We start from the raw sequence: 16719 nt of genomic DNA, 5'->3' as shown, positions 1-16719 counted from the left end.
TGCCTGTAATGTAAGCTTTACAGAAAGAACTACAATTGGAAAAAGGTCCCCAAAGGATGTTTTCAAAATACAGAACATTGCCCTGTATGACTCTATAGAACTAAATGCACCCTAAACTGTCCAGTGAGAAAACACAGTAAAGAACTTCAGTTTCTCCTTGTTCACTGATAAGTACATAAGAACAGCCCCACTGGATCAGGCCATAGGCCCATCTAGTCCAGCTTCCTGTTTCTCACAGTGGCCCACCAAATGCCTCAGGGAGCACACAAGATGACAAGAAACTTGCATCTGACATTCTGATACATAGCCCATTTCTAAAATCAGGAGGTTGCACATACCCATTATGGCTTGTAACCCATAATGGATTTTTCTTCCAGAAACTTATCCAGTCCCCTTTTAAAGGCATCTAGGCCAGATGCCATCACCACATGCTGTGGCAAGGAGTTCCACAGACCAACTACATGCTGAGTAAAGAAATATTTTGTTTGTTCTAACTCTCCCAACACTCAATTTTAGTGGATGTCCCCGGTTCTGGTATTGTGTGAGAGGGTAAAGAGCATCTCTCTATCCACTCTGTCCATCCCCTGCATAATTTTGTATGTCTCAATCATGTCCCCCCTCAGGCGTCTCTTTTCTAAACTGAAGAGGTCCAAATGCTGCAGCGTTTCCTCATAAGGAAGGTGTCTCAGCCCAGTAATCATTTTAGTCGCTCTCTTTTGCACCTTTTCCATTTCCACTATGTCCTTTTTGAGATGTGGCGACCAGAACTGGACACAATACTCCAGGTGTGGCCTTACCATCGATTTGTACAACAGCATTATAATATCAGCTGTTTTGTTCTCAATAACTTTTCTAATGATCCCAAGCATAGAATTGGCCTGCTTTACTGCCGCCGCACATTGGGTTGATACTTTCAACGTCCACCACCACCCCAAGATCTCTCTCCTGATCTGTCACAGGCAGCTTAGAACCCATTAGCCTATATGTGAAGTTTTGATTTTTTGCCCCAATGTGCATGACTTTACACTTACATTGAAGCGCGTCTGCCATTTTGCTGCCCATTTTGCCAGTTTGGAGAGATCCTTCTGGAGCTCCTCACAATCACTTCTGGTCTTCACCGCTCGGAAAAGCTTGATGTCTTCTGCAGACTTAGCCATCCTGCTGCTCAACCCTGTCTCCAGGTCACTTATGAACAGGTTGAAAAGCACCGGTCCCAGGACAGATCCTTGGGGCACACCACTTTCACCTCTCTCCATTGTGAAAATTGTCCATTGACACCCACTCTCTATTCTTCAACCAGGTCCCAGTCCATGAGAGGACCTGTCCTCTAATTCCCTGACAGTGGAGTTTTCTCAGTAGCCTTTGGTGAGGGACTGTGTCGAATGCCTTTTGAAAGTCCAGATATATAATGTTCACGGGTTCTCCTGCATCCACGTGCCTTTTGACCTTTTCAAAGAATTCTAAAAATTTTGTGAGGCAAGACTTACCCTTACAGAAGCCATGCTAATTCTCCCTCAGCAAGGCTTTTTCGTCTGTGTTTTGAGATTCTATCTTTGATGAAGCATTCCACCATCTTACCCAGAATAGATGTTAGGCTGACTGGCCTATAGTTTCCTGAGGCCCCTCTCCTTCCCTTTTTAAAGATCGGTGTGACATTTGCTATCCTCAAATCCTCTGGCACCGTGGCTGCTGTTAGGGACAAGTTGCATATTTTAGTTAAGAGATCAGCAACTTCATTCTTCAGTTCCTTAATAACTCTTGGGTGGATGCCATCAGGACCCGGTGACTTATTGATCTTTAATTTGTCAATTAGGTCTGAAACATCTTCTCTTTTAACCTCTATCTGACTTAATTCTTTGGTCAGGAGGGGCTGTTCGGGCAGCGGTATCTGCCCGAGGTCTTATGTCATGAAGACAGATGCAAAGAACTCATTTAATTTCTCTGCCATCTCTAAGTCATCTTTTATCTCCCCTTTCCCTCCCTGACCATCCAGAGGACCAACCACTTCTCTGGCTTCTAACATATTTGAAGAAGCTTTTATTATTCCCCTTAATGTTGCTGGCCATGTGTTCCTCATAGTCTCTCTTGGCCTCCCACATTGCCTTTTTTGCCACAGTTTATGTTCCTTTTTATTCTCCTCATTAGGGCAAGACTTCCATATAAAGGTAAGACAAGTACAATATAAGGATATGACCCCAGACTACCTTGTGCAGCTAGATATTGTGGAGTGGAGGTTCTGTTCAGAGGTCTTGCCCTTCATGTTTAGAACCTATTAAAATGGAGATAGCTGAAATGTGCCTTTTCACTTTGCCATAAGCCAGATGTGTCTCATCCTGCTGTCTCTGATTGCTAACCATTTCATGGTAACCTGACTGAGATTTTTTCTTTGTCTTGATGCTTGTCCCAACGTTTTTAACTTTTTAGGATAGCCAATGGGCAGTTTTATGAATGCAGTTAAACCAAAACCTCATAGAACTGATTCAGACATGACATAACAAAATATAGTTTTTCATTACATGCATGAACTGCAGGCTAATGCACTCTCCTTCTCACCTTTCCCCTCCAAAATATGGTAGGGGAGAAGCTTCTGTTTGTGGTTTTGTCCAAGTATCGGAAAGTATAGGAATCTCAAGTCACTGCTTAATGTCGTGTTTGACAGCTGTGGTTTGTACAAACCTGCTGCTTCACATGTGACACTGTTCTACACAAACCACTAATCCTCTGTGTAGGAAAAAATGAGTTATAGCTTCTTGAGGTTTGAAGCTTCTACAGGGTAATTCTAGTTGATGTGTGACCTTTCTTTCCTGTGACTGAACTTTAATTTCCATTATTCATTATTCATAGGGGCTACCAGTAGGTTCTGAACCTCCAACTGGCGCTCCATCCAGTGAGCAGCTGCCACCCTTTCCGGGACCTTCACTAACTCAGGTGCTATATGGCTATCTGCTTTTCCTTTTTCAGTGAGCATGTTCAAATTAAACTCTATTGCATGATGATAACTTTCTACACTTTTATTTAACCTAAGTAACCTTTTCTTGTGTAATCACCGTAACAAATGGAATGGTTTCTGATTTAGCTGCTACTTTTATTTGTTGGGGTGTTGTCCCCTCAAAGAGAAAACAGGGTAGCCGCTTAACTTTTTAAAACAGTCATTTAAAGCTGTTGTACTTTCTCAGGAGCAGCTCTTAAATAATTCAGTTTTTTGACTGGCACGTAATTAACTTTGTAAGACATGCTTGTTTTCAAAGATGTGTCTATTCAGTGCATGGCATTCTTGCACTAATTGGACAGGACTGTTTTACTGGTGGTGTCATGGCTGTGGAACTCATTCCCCAACGGGATTTGTCAGCCCCGGGCTACCTCTAGATGGGTAGCTGAAGTATTTTTATTCTTCATAGCTTTTAGTTATTTTTTGTTTTAACTGACTGGAGGGGAACTGGTTGATTTGCTGTGCTTTAGTGCTACTGTTTAGATTTGTTTTATTTTTATTGCTGTTACAATACATATCAGAATAAATTATGTTCCTTATCTTGAACTGTTGGAAAGGTAAGAGAGACATTCTGAAAACAAGTACAGGTGTCCCCCGCTCATTTGACAGGTTAGGGACCGGAGCAGTGGTGAAAAGCAAAACTTTTTTAGTCTTTCTTTTTAGTTTACAAATACAGTTGTGTGCCGTTTCACGACAGGGATCGGGACTGCGATCCCTGATGTTAAGCAGGGCTTTAGGCAATCTGGTCCCTCCACACGGAAGGGAATGCTCCACTCCTCTCTCTGGAGGGTAGTCTGAGTTTTCCAGAGGCAGCATGTGTCCACTTGCTGCCTCTGTGGTGCTCAGACTGACGGAAATCACTTCTCTTGCGCTACTTCCAGTTTCACAAACTGGAAATTGTGAGACACGTAATTTCTCTCAGTCTGAGCCTTGCAGAGGCAGTGTGCAGATGTGTGCTGCCTTTGGGAGGCTCAGACAAGTCTCCAGAAGCGAGGGGAGCTGAGCATTCCCTTCCATGCGGAGCGACAGGATTGCATCAAGCCCCGCCTAACATCAGAGATCGCTGTCCCAATCCCTGTCTTCAGAGAAACTGATTTGGGTTGGGGTGTGCACCCCCCAATGACCACGTGACCACATGTGGTTGTCAGTTATCCGATCCCGGCATTCCAATACTTCTTTAGTTAGCAAATTGCAAATGCCTTTTTTGAATTCCTGCTGTCACACAAAGGTTTCTGCACATGGACTCTCATTAACACCTTCAGAAAAGAGTGGAGCATGCGTTGAATGAATGACTTCTGGGTATAACTGAGATGTGTTGAAAGAGTGAATCGACAAAAAATGAACCGTCAGAAAGTGGGGCATACCTGTAAAATAGATTATTTTGCATTTTGAAGGAGAAATTTAAGTGAAATATTGCATGGATCTTGGAATATATCACTTATTTCTGAACAAGCCCCATTGTGAACACTTTCATGTAAAAAGTCCAGTCAAGGGAAGATTAATGAATGTTCTAGCAATATGAAGCTGAAGCATACAAAGCTAGCAGGTCCTAGGTGACCTTAAGGCAGTCACTGTCTCTCAGCCCCACCTGACTCACAGGGTTGTTATGAGGACAAAAGAAGGGAAGGAACCATATACACCATCCTGAGCTCCTTGGAGGGAAGGGTGGTATAAAAATGTGAAAAATAAAGTAACTTATTAAATAAAGTCAGAATGCAGGTTAGTGTAAAAATTGCTTTGCTAAATTATACTGTTCCATCCAGTCCAGCATTCTGTTTCCAATGGCGGTCAGTCAGATGGCTAGGGTCTTCATTTTAATAGCATTTTCAGAAATTGCTGATCATTGTTTCCTTGATTATACATGTTTTAGCAGAATTTTCTGCATGATGTTTCACAGTATCTTTTTATCCTACCCTGCCCTGTGTAGATACTGCATTCCTAATACCTAAGGGTAATGGTGCAAACTCAAACTTTGGGTTACCTTTCAGCAGGCATAATTACTTTGAAGGATTGGTCTTAAGTGTTCCCTGTAATACCAATAAATGCACAGCCTGAGATGTGTGATCACTTTTCCAAAGAGTCACCTTTTTAAATGACTCTTTAAATGAGAGAGAGAGAATGAATGGGAAGCAACTGGCTTTGAACTTTGGAAGGTGGGGAAGAGGGAGGGTTGGGGAGGGGCAATCAGAGGGGTTAACTGCAATTATGATGGGGGGATGTGTGTGCAGGAGGGGAGGAGGTGGGGGGGGGAGAAAAGCATCACTTGCCTGCTCATTTATTCAAGAAAGAGTGCGACCAACCAAGCCACTGTATGTCTACTCAGAAATAAGCCCCATTATAGTCAATGGGGCTTACTCCTTAGTAAGTGTGGATAGGATTGTGGCCCAGCGCCCTTCCTCCCAAAGGGAAGGCAACACAGGGAGGGTCACTTTGGGCCATTGCAGGCAAGGAAAAGGGTCTCTCCAGGATCCTTGCCAGCCAGCTGCTTCCGGCTCCTACCTGCTTCCAAGGTCAGGCTCGCTCTCGCCCGCCGGGAGCTCTTCCAGGCTTTTCTAGCTGCCTGGCTGGCTGCTCAATCAGCGTGCGGGGCAGGCACCAGCAACAGCAGGAGTGTCCAAGCCTCTTCGCGGCTGCCCCCTTTTCTCCTGCTGCTGCGCGAGTCTGAGCAGTTGCTTCTCCCGTGCGAGCAGCTGCTGCTGCCTGACTCCTTGGCCCCACGGCACACCTGAGGCAGCCTCACAGCACACTAGTGTGCCGCGGCACAGCGGTTGAAAACCGCTGGTCTAATAGAAGCTCCTGACAAATACTAAAAGTGTGCGCTAAATATGTGGGGCAGTTTACAGTAACATTTGAAATTTTGTGTTTTTCTGAACTTATTTTTTGTCTGTTGGTGTGATGCTTTATCAACAGCTTCATGTCAACTCTTTGTACCTTGATCCTGCTGACTATTAAGTAACCAAGCTTTGAGTACTATTTATGTTGATCTATTGAAAATTAGTTCACGTCTGATCATTAGTGTTACTATGCTATAGCCATGGCTGGTTCTGTCCAAAAAACCAAGCACCAAAATTACAGACCTGGCTGGTGGCATGGAAAGTTATTACTAGGCTTTGTCCAGAAAACATAAAGGAAAGTAACTTTTCTAAAAGATTAATCTGACACTCTTAAGATTCCATGCCTGGTGATATATTTTCTGCTTCATTTGCAAACAAGAGGAGTTATGTAATAAACACAGCACTTAATTGAGGTAGGCTTATGTAGTATTAAAGGAAGATTCATATCTTTCAGTACTCTGGGATAATTGGACCCTTTATTTTTTTAATGGCTGACATGGTTAGATGGAACTGAAGGACTTCTCTTGGGGCCAGCTAATTCTTTTGTAGATTAAGTGTAATGGTTCTGATTAAGTTGGCAAATACTGATATTTTTTTAATTTATGGGGGGCGGAGCGAATAGTGAAGTAGCAGGGAACCTTGGAGGGCTCCGGGGGGGGGGGGGGAACTGCTAAATAGATGTGTTTTTCAAGGACCTCAATAATGAGGTACTCTTCATTGCCAAGAAGAAGGAACGAAGGCTGAGAGTTTGAACGGGGCAGTCTCTTGAGACAGCGGTTTCAGAGATATTTTCCCCAATATTGCCCTGTACTGAATCACATCGTATCCTAGACGCCATCTTCGGAGACAATTTGGACAGCTGAGGACTTCCCCCCCAGCCTAGATAAAACATGAAAGCAAACAAAGCCTTTAACTGTGAGTAACCAGTTCATTAAAAGGCAATAAAAAGAATTGCAATCAAGAGGTTGGAAGGAGGGAAAGACAACTTTAAGATTTACGTTGGCTTGCAGCCACCCAGAGGTGAAAAAGAGCAAATGTGAATTTAAAGACGCCCCTGCTGGAGTAGTTTTTTTTTCTTTTTGGTAACAATGATGATTGGAAGAAAAGGCGAGAAACAAGACAAGATAAATAAGGGAAGATAAAGGATCACCCTGTTGGAATGGTACGCATGGAAAAGAAATTAACAATTAATATTTAAAAGATGGAATAACTTTCACTTTCATTTTTGCTGTAAAAGGCTTGACTCAGGCCTGAACAATTAACGGTATACTAACTTAGTTTGACAGTGTTATTAACTTGAATTGGATTACTGACCCACCCCTTTTGGATATAAAAACTTAAAGATTATCTTTGACAAGAAGGGATGCAAGATAATAAGAATTGGATGACTCTTTAAATGTGAGAATGTTTGGACACTGATATTGACTTGAAATTGATTATTGACTTATTCCTTTTAGATATAAAATTTGGGAATTAGCCTTACAAGAAGGTGAAGCAAGATGATGAGACTTGGTTGATTCTTTAATTGTTAGACCATTTTCTTTTTCTTTTTTATAGCCAGAGTTACATTGGCTTGATTTGATACTGATAAGAATGACATCAAAAAATTTAAAGGATGTTAGCGAAAGCCAGACCTCATTAATGGATATGTTGCGAGAATTCAGAAATGAATTGAAGCAAGAGGTTGGAAAACTATCTGAACAAATGAGAGGCAAATAAACTCCTCCCTGACAAACAGACAGACAAAGTATGGTGGGGCTGGAAAAAAGAATGGACCAAATGTCAGATGAAACTAGAGATTTTTGTAATGAGACAGGAGATGGAAAAAGCAGCATTTATTATTAGAACTCGGAATTTTCAGGAAGAAAAAAGAGCAAACTCTCAGAGAAAGAGAACACATCCTTTCAAGAAGAATCATCATCTTTGGATTAAATTCAAAAAGAATAAAATGGAGAAAACAGAAGAAGAAAAGAGGGATCAAGAAATATAAGAGTTAAGAGGGAGTGGAAGGAGCAGTGGGAGGAGCAAGAAGGAAAATATCAAGAAGACAGAACAAAGAAAATACTAAGACAGGAAGTGAAAATGACTGAATAACAAGTGGAATTTTTTGGTAGATATTAATGGATTGAATTCTCCTCAGAAGTGAAGAGTATTCCATTAATTATGTCAAATCAAAGCAGATGTAAATGAAAACAAAGTTGGAACACAAATATTAAGATAATTAAAGTGGTATTTTATATAAATTGTTTTATAGATGAAAATTAATTCCAGAGGAAGTAGCAAAAATGTACCCTGGGTCATCAAATAATTTAGATATGCAAAGAGATTAAGGGAATTCTTTATTGTATGTGGTGGATATGTGGAAAGCAAAGAAATATTGGAAAGTGACATATATTGTTACAAGAGATATTGAGTAGTGTAGTACCATTCAAACCTGAAATATTCCTCTTAAATGCGATATTAGAAATTGAAGATCAAGAAACATTTTATTGTACGTATCAGTATAGCAGCAAGAATATTGTATGTGCAAAATTTGAAGCCTTTTTATGATTGGATAAATAATTTTAGTTAAACAATATTGATTGTTTAGTTAAATCATTAATTAGTATAATGACAAATATGATGATTTCTGTATCAATGACTATTTTTCTTTTCAGTCGTTTATTTTTTTTTGGATTAAGACATGTTGTAATCTATGGCCAATACCCTCATGTGTAACCTATGTAATCCCAGCCCTAAATTTCATCCATTTTCCTTACCTGTATCTGTAATAAATAAACAAACTTTGCACAAAAAAAAGATATTTTTTAAATTTATATATAAATTACTGCCTTTAGTGCTGCAGGGTGAAGGATAATTTGTATGAACAAACCAATGTGCCAAGGCATGGGGTGGGTGGATCTGGTTGTAACTTGACGATTGTGTTGCTCATGAATGTACCTGGGTTATGCTCAGCACACACATGCTGTACTCGACATTCAAGTTTGCTTTCAAAAGCTTCAGAATGACTAGGCAAATTCCACACTATGTCAAGGGTAACTGGCATTTTAACAACTAAGTGGCTCAAAGGCTTGATGTTGATAGTGCTGCCTTACTGCTATCTGTTCTAGCTGTATAACTTCAAGGATTGGTAGTTCATGTCTGTCTAAAATGACAGGTGCTTTTGGTTAACTCTGTGGTTTTCAAACTCTCCGGGAGTTTGAAATCCGCAATAAGTCTTTGCAGGAGCGGGGGGGGGGGGGGCGGCAGGGGGAAGGCAGCAAAGCGATCCTCAGGATCGTGTTGCTCAGGGGGCTGCAGGGACTGGGATGCACTCACCAGTCTCTGCAGCTGCCGTCCCTGAATGCGGGGAGCCCTGTGTGAGTGCCTGCAGGGAGTCCCAGGTCAGGGCAAGGGAGAGTGAAGCATTCTGCTCTGCCTCAGCAAAAGCTGAAGCAGAGCGCAATCACCCCACTGTGGATGATCCTGTGGATTGCGCCACTGCCTTCCCCTGTCTCCTGGCTGCCCCCACCCCTTAAGGGGCAGAGGCCAGGGCCCACAGGCTGGGGCGTCACAACGCCCCAGTTTGAATACCACTGGGTTAACCTGATAATATTTATTTATGTATTATACATATATACTGCTTTTCTAAAAACCCAAAGTGGTATATAACTAAACAAATACATCATTGAAACATCAGAATAAAATATTAAAATAAAACCATTAAAATTAATGAATGAGGTGGAACTAAACATTCTTCATATTCACAATCTTTATTTGGCCTGATCTTCAGAATATAATGGAATATCTTGCCCATTTAACTCTCCACCTACCCATCTTTCTGTGTAACTGTTGAAACAGGAAGTAATGCTTTCCCAGAACTCTAGTGTCCCTCAACATAAGTGTATGCACATCACCCCCTTGCAATTCACTTTTATACCTCTGAAGCAGACACTTACCTGCCAAAGCATTTTACAAGAAAACAGTTTCCAGTGGCATCCGCAGAATTATTCTGAGATGATCTCTGTGTTGCTGTGTAGACCGTTGTTGCTTAAGAAGTCGCAATTGCAGGATTTGTTCTTGTATTTCATATGAAATTTCTTAGCAGAATTATCAGATAAACTTGACTGCTGCGTAATACATTGTTGGGTACACTAGCATGTGATGAAGTCTCATATGTAATGGGAATAAAAGGTGGTCTGTTTTACTTCATTGAATTTTTGATTTTGACCAGGAATGCTGCTGTTTGTGTGTTTTAAAGCTGTGTAAGGGGTTGAAGGACATTATCTAATTTTTCCCCCTTGTTGCAGTCCCAGCAACCTCTAGAAGACCTCGATGCTAAACTGAGAAGAGCTCTGAGTCCAGAGACTGTCCCAACATCAGTGACTTCTGCCTGCGTAAGATTTTTTTTGTTCTGTTCTTGTTGGACTGGTGCTGAAGAAGTTTCAGGTTGGCCAGCGTTACTTTCGGTTGGTGCTCCCCAGTTCACTAGGCATGGTCTTGGCAATCTACCTGTGACAGCAGTCCTTGGCACATCTGTAGTGAGAACAGAGGAACGTCTGTAGTAAGAGGTTACAATTTACTAGATTTCTTTGCTAGGGTCTGTGATGGTGCAGGAAGTAGCCAGGCTTGTTTCTAGCTGACCCAACACATGCTCTGAGCAGCGGTGATCTAGGCTTGAGAACTGATCCAGGAAACAGGATTCTCTGTTTGGCGGTAGGTAGAGGCTTTTATGTATCATAGCTGCAGTGAGTGGAGGCTCCTGGGATATAGATGACATTGGTTACAGATATCTGGTCCCCCGAGCTCCATTTGCAGTTACATAGGCCCCACAACTGCTATTTCCAAGCAGTCTTTGAAATTTCTTAGCATGTTTATCTCTAGGGCAATGGTTCCCAAATTTTGGTATCAGGACCCACCTTAAAAAAAAGTTTTGCTTTACCAGCCACTTAAGTCTCTGTGGTTATAATTGTGATCACCAAAAGCAGATCAGTAGTGCTCCCCCCTCCCCAGCAGCAGGTTGTTTAACCTTTGATGCATAATAACCCTTGATAACATAATATGCCTTGTCAGTTTTGTGACCCATCAAAAATTGGGTTGCAACCCACTGGTGGGCCATAAACCCACAGTTTGTGAACCACTGCTCTAGAGAGCTTAGTACTTGCATATAGGACTGGGTTGTGCTCTTCAGAGTTTGAACACAAAGGCAGGTTGCAAAGGCTGTGTAAGAGGCCTTTTGTAAAAGACCTTCAAATCTTAATAGATTTAAGCTTTGTCTGCCCAACATTGTATATATGCAGCAGGGACCAAATATGTACACCTGTGGGCCAGGAAAAAATGGGTTAACCTTTTGGGTACAAATCAGACTATGAATGAAGAGCTCTCTGTTTTACAATATATCACTGTTGGAGGTAGCCAATCTAATACAGTGGTTCTCAAACTTTTTAGCACTGGGACCCACTTTTTAAAACAATACTCCGTTGGGTCCCACCTAGCTTTATGAGACTACAAAAGTTTCGCTTTCCCAGTCATTCAGGCCTGTTTTTATCCTTAACTATATGGGGGGTGCATGGTGGGGGGAGCTCAACAAATGTTTCTGGTGCATTTGTTGAGCTCCATGTTCATCAGATTGGGACAATTAGGGTGGCCTGCTGTTTCCATTCACCTGGCCTTTAATGGGCAATTTTCACAATGGAGAGAGGTGAAAAGCCGTGTGCCCCAAGGATCTGTCCTGGGACCGGTGCTTTTCAACCTCTTCATAAATGACCTGGAGACAGGGGTGAGCAGTGAAGTGGCTAAGTTTGCAGACGACACCAAACTTTTCCGAGTGGTGAAGACCAGAAGTGATTGTGAGGAGCTCCAGAAGGATCTCGCTAGACTGGCAGAATGGGCAGCAAAATGGCAGATGCGCTTCAATGTCAGTAAGTGTAAAGTCATGCACACTGGGGCAGAAAATCAAAACTTTAGATATAGGCTGATGGGTTCTGAGCTGTCTGTGACAGATCAGGAGAGAGATCTTGGGGTGGTGGTGGACAGGTCGATGAAAGTGTCAACCCAATGTGCGGCGGCAGTGAAGAAGGCCAATTCTATGCTTGGGATCATTAGGAAGGGTATTGACAACAAAACGGCTAGTATTATAATGCCGTTGTATAAATCTATGGTAAGGCCACACCTGGAGTATTGTGTCCAGTTCTGGTCGCCGCATCTCAAAAAAGACATAGTGGAAATGGAAAAGGTGCAAAAGAGAGCGACTAAGATGATTACGGGGCTGGGGCACCTTCCTTATGAGGAAAGGCTACGGCGTTTGGGCCTCTTCAGCCTAGAAAAGAGACGCCTGAGGGGGGACATGATTGAGACATACAAAATTATGCAGGGGAAGAATAAAGTGGATAGGGAGATGCTCTTTACACTCTCACATAATACCAGAACCAGGGGACATCCACTAAAATTGAGTGTTGGGCGGGTTAGGACAGACAAAAGAAAATATTTCTTTACTCAGCATGTGGTCGGTCTGTGGAACTCCTTGCCACAGGATGTGGTGCTGGCGTCTGGCCTAGACGCCTTTAAAAGGGAATTGGACAAGTTTCTGGAGGAAAAATCCATTATGGGTTACAAGCCATGATGTGTATGCGCAACCTCCTGATTTTAGAAATGGGTTATGTCAGAATGCCAGATGCAAGGGAGGGCACCAGGATGAGTTTATCTGGTGTGCTCCCTGGGGCATTTGGTGGGCTGCTGTGAGATACAGGAAGCTGGACTAGATTGGCCTATGGCCTGATCCAGTAGGGCTGTTCTTATGTTCTTATGTAAGAGCCCAGGCACATTTGCCTACTGGTGAGTAAGCATTCTTGTATGGTTCAGTTTAGCTTTCCCTACGCTCAATACATTTTCCTAGTCAGCTATCAGCTTGTCCATTTCGTGACTTACCAAAAGCAAGTTACAACCCACTGCTGGTTCCCAGCCCTCAGTTTGGGAACAACTGCTCTAATACAATTTCAGAATAAGTTTCATCCAAAACACCAAAGTATATAAAATAGAGAAGGAGAGTGTAGCTGTTTACCTCTGGCCCTATGTATCACTCGAGTGATAAGCTGACTCTGAGCAAGCTGTAAATAAGAGCTTATGATAATGCTCTTCCACATCGTCATGTAAGTAGCCATCTGTAGAGATCATAGTTCAGATGCAAGTTCATCAGCTCATTGAGAACTAGTCATCTTTTGAATGAAAGTTTCTTTTGCCTTAAGAGTCAGACTGAGAAATCCTTACTAAGCCTTGATTGAAATTTGATAATGGCTGCCAGATTTTCATCTGCAATGGAAAAGGCACTTTGTGTAATGAGACACAAGGTCTGAATCAAAAGCAATAAAGCAGCTTTTTGGTATGTACATTGTATAAAATTCTCTGAAATGTGTTGCTTTTACATATGGAAGTAGTGGAATTTCACAATCACAATGAACCTTTATTAGGCATAGAACTTAACAGTTGCCTGAGCAGCTTACACAAGAAGTTGCATTCAAGCAGGTCATCAAAACAGAAATGTAGATTAAATAAGATTTCCCTCCATTTTACGTTTGGTTAAAATCTCATAGTAATGGAATTTGATAGTTATGTTGGAAATTCCTCAAGGCTTTGTGTTAAGTGTAAGAGACTTGATGAGATCCTGTGAATGACCACAGGTGAATTTGTCCCTGAATTTAAACAATGAATAGGCTGTGCTGATGATAAAAACTTCCTTATTTTGTTTTCATAGCCTCAGTCAGCTGTGACTTCTACAGTGGTTACTGGAGTTGTGTCTGCATCAGAACCACCCACACAAACTGGTAAGAATCTATTAGAATGAACTGCTAAACAAGGAAATGTGCTGTTGGCCATAGAAAAAACTGGAGATTTTGTTCAAGACTGCCATGTAATGGAATTATCTCAAGTGTTTGCTTTTGCAACGTGTTGGCAGTCAGTGAAATCTTAGAATGTTCAAGTGACACTGAGTGTGACTGTGGCTGCTTGGAGCAATTAAAGGGCAGGTGGTGGGCTTCCCTGTGTACGCAACTGAAATGGTCTGAATTCCTTTTCAGTCTAATATGTATTCAGTTTCCCTTGGGTATACCAAGCTTTTAAACCCACACAACACAGAGTAGAATCCTGTCATGCTAAAATTCTTGCAGTGACCTATGTGAACAGACTCCAGGTTTTCCAATTATGAAATGCTGCAACAAGTGCACTAAATGCACTGTGCTTTTTTGGTAGAGAATGGATTCTGTGTGAAGACAAAAGCCTTTTCCCCATTGTCCGCTGTTCTTACTGTACCTCTTCTTCTCTTCCAGATTCTCAGGATGTGCAGAGCTGTGCCACAACTACTGCCTCAGAGACTGCAGTTCGCCAGATGGGTCGTTTTCAGGTATTTTATCAAAGTGCTTCTACGGTTTGCCTTGCCTACCCTCATAGCTGTTCTGTGAGTTTGATTGTTCCTAGGATATAGGTGGGGGAGTGAGGCTCAGTGAAAATCTAGTTACTGTGGCTGAACTTCGACATCAATCCTGTCCCTTAGGTTTAGCACTGCAGCTTCTTTAGTTAGAGCTGAAGTATTCAATCTGTGCTTCGGGCATCCCTAGGCATGGCAAGCTTCCAGGGGCATCATGAGGCATCTCGGGGAGAGAGGTGGCCGTAGCTGCTCAGCTCAGCGAGGTGGGTGAGGCAGTGTGAGGTGGGGAGGGTGTGTGAAACATAGTGGGGTGAGGTGTTGGAGCCTCCCTGCCAAAGGAGAGAAGACTGGCTGGAAGGTGCGCAGCAGAGAGAAGTCTGGCTGGGAAGCCTGGCTGGAAGGTGCAGAGAGAAGGCTTGCTGGGAGGTGTGCAGCGCTTTCTTCCATTTTGGGAAGGAGGGAGCCCAGCCTGCTCTTGGGGGGGGGGAGTGTCCAAGTGCTCCAACCTGCATTCCACTGTCTTGCCTGGGGGGAATAGGGGTGGCATCTGCATGTTGGGGTGTATGTGTGTGAGCATGCCCCCATCTACTTTTGGGGTGAGTTGCAATCTTGCTCTGTGTGGCTGCAGTCCTACCCTCACTTTCCTGGGAGTAAGCCCCATTGACTCAAATGGGACTTACTTCTGAGTAGACCTACATAGGCTTGGGGTCTGTCAGCTTAACCAAGGATCCTCACCTTTCTCTTTTTCCTCTCCCTTCAAAAAAGAAAAAAATCCAAAAATTGATGAAAAAATAAAAATACCCATTCCTTTTCAGCCACCCCCCTTTTTCCTCCTGCCTCCTTGGGGGGGGCACTTCCCATGTTGGCTGCTATAATAAGACAAAAGGCACAATCCTAGCTAGGTCTACTCAGAAGTAAGTCCTATTGTGTTCAGTGGGACTTACTCCCAGGAAAGTGAGGTTAGGATTGCAACCAAATAGTCTCTGGGTCTCAGTTTGCAATTAGCAGATACACACAAAACAAAGTCTTCCCCACCCCCAGCAAATTCATCACTTCTCCCCCCCTTTCCAAAAACCTCCAGGTGTGCTGCTGTCAAACTCAGGGCACAATCCTAACCAGGTTTACTCAGAAGTAAGTTCTATTTGATCAGTGGTGCTTACTCTCAGGTAAGTGTGGTTAGAATTGCAGCCTCAGAGTGCTATAAGCTGTTTTTTTTGTTTCTAGTGTATAATTATAACACCTTCATCCCCATTTTGGGGGTAACAGGTGAGATGATGTAATGGGGAGCCGTGGCCAATGGCCACAAGGATCAGGGGAGCCACGGGCTGGAAAAGTTCGAGAACCACTGAGTTAGAAGCTCATTTCATTTCAGCTCATTGTTGCTTTCATTTTGTGCCTGTGGCATTTAGTGGAGGCTCAAATTTTACCAACAAATTGACTAATGGAATGGTTGGCTGCATCTCTGGGTACATATTTCTCTAAGAAAAGACTATGAGACAAAATTTGTGTAACAGGTAGGCAGCTTGTGACCTTTACTTCCATGTCTCCATATCTAGGTATCGGTGGCAGTGGATGATCAGCAAGAGAGAGGGAGCAGGCCGAAGCACTTTGACACAACCACCTCAGATTCCTCATCTTTATCTAGCAGCAGCCCAGAGAGTACTGTGGTGAAACCAACTTCCAGTGGAACGGCTGAGTCTGTTCCTGTTACGTCAGTGGATATGGTGGATGGAGGTCTTTCACAAGCCTCCACCAGTGTTAGCCAACATCACCCAATCAAGGTTGGATGTTTCCAGGTGGCAACAGGCCAAGTGGGTCGTTTTTCTGTGTCTAGAACTCAAGATGAAGTGACCTGTGGGGAAAGAGAGGCCCCTGCAATAGTTCCTCTGTCCATGGACTCTGAGCAAGCGTCTTCTCCACTCACAACTCCTAAATCAGAATTTGCAGTGAGGAGATCTTCTCTGCATCTGAATGGGCCATCATCTGAGCTGGAGGCTGCTTTTCTGAGCAGGGTAGTGAAGGAACTGGATGATGGTTCAGGAAGTCCAGACTCACTCCATGCACCTGGGTCAAAGATCAGTCTTCCGGTCCAGAGCCTTAGCAACTCATTCAACTCTTCCTACATGAGCAGTGATAATGAGTCAGACATAGAAGATGAAGATTTGAAGTGTGAGCTGCGGCTGTTGCGGGAGAAGTAAGATAAAATATTTCATGTTTGTGGAGCCATGTCAGAAGTAGTATTGCTAGTTCAAAGTTTTTCTTCCCATGTAACGTAACACAGAAACATCCTCTGCAGTCCTCAGGGTCATTCAGTAAATGCAAGGAATCGACATGTTTGTTAGCAAAATCTATCCCTGTTTTTCAGTGGCTATCATGTTTGTTCCCATGTTGCATATACAAACCCTGAATGTAAGTAGTAACTTTCCTTAGGCCACTCCAGTGAGTACATGGGAAAGGCAGGATTTGACCTGGGGATTTCCTACTCACAGCTTATCTTA

The 16719-nt window shown here is 42.9% G+C and overlaps 1 protein-coding gene across 5 annotated transcripts in view; it reads left to right on the top strand.

Annotated features, from left to right (window-relative positions):
- LOC136657626 (serine/threonine-protein kinase WNK1-like) overlaps positions 1–16719 on the top strand; it is a 128616-nt gene that overhangs the window by 95418 nt on the left and 16479 nt on the right. For 4 of the 5 annotated variants that reach the window (XM_066634578.1, XM_066634577.1, XM_066634574.1 and 1 more), the window contains 5 exons: positions 2845–2928; positions 10113–10199; positions 13553–13622; positions 14124–14197; positions 15778–16415. In XM_066634578.1, coding sequence (XP_066490675.1) covers positions 2845–2928; positions 10113–10199; positions 13553–13622; positions 14124–14197; positions 15778–16415 — 953 coding nt within the window. The remainder of the gene's footprint in view (positions 1–2844; positions 2929–10112; positions 10200–13552; positions 13623–14123; positions 14198–15777; positions 16416–16719) is intronic. The other variant, XM_066634575.1, reaches the window with a different exon arrangement.

This window comes from Tiliqua scincoides, chromosome 7, assembly GCF_035046505.1.
Source record: "Tiliqua scincoides isolate rTilSci1 chromosome 7, rTilSci1.hap2, whole genome shotgun sequence".
Taxonomy (NCBI): domain Eukaryota; kingdom Metazoa; phylum Chordata; class Lepidosauria; order Squamata; family Scincidae; genus Tiliqua; species Tiliqua scincoides.
Note: the sequence above shows the minus strand (reverse complement) of the source record. Positions and strands in the feature narration are given on the sequence as shown.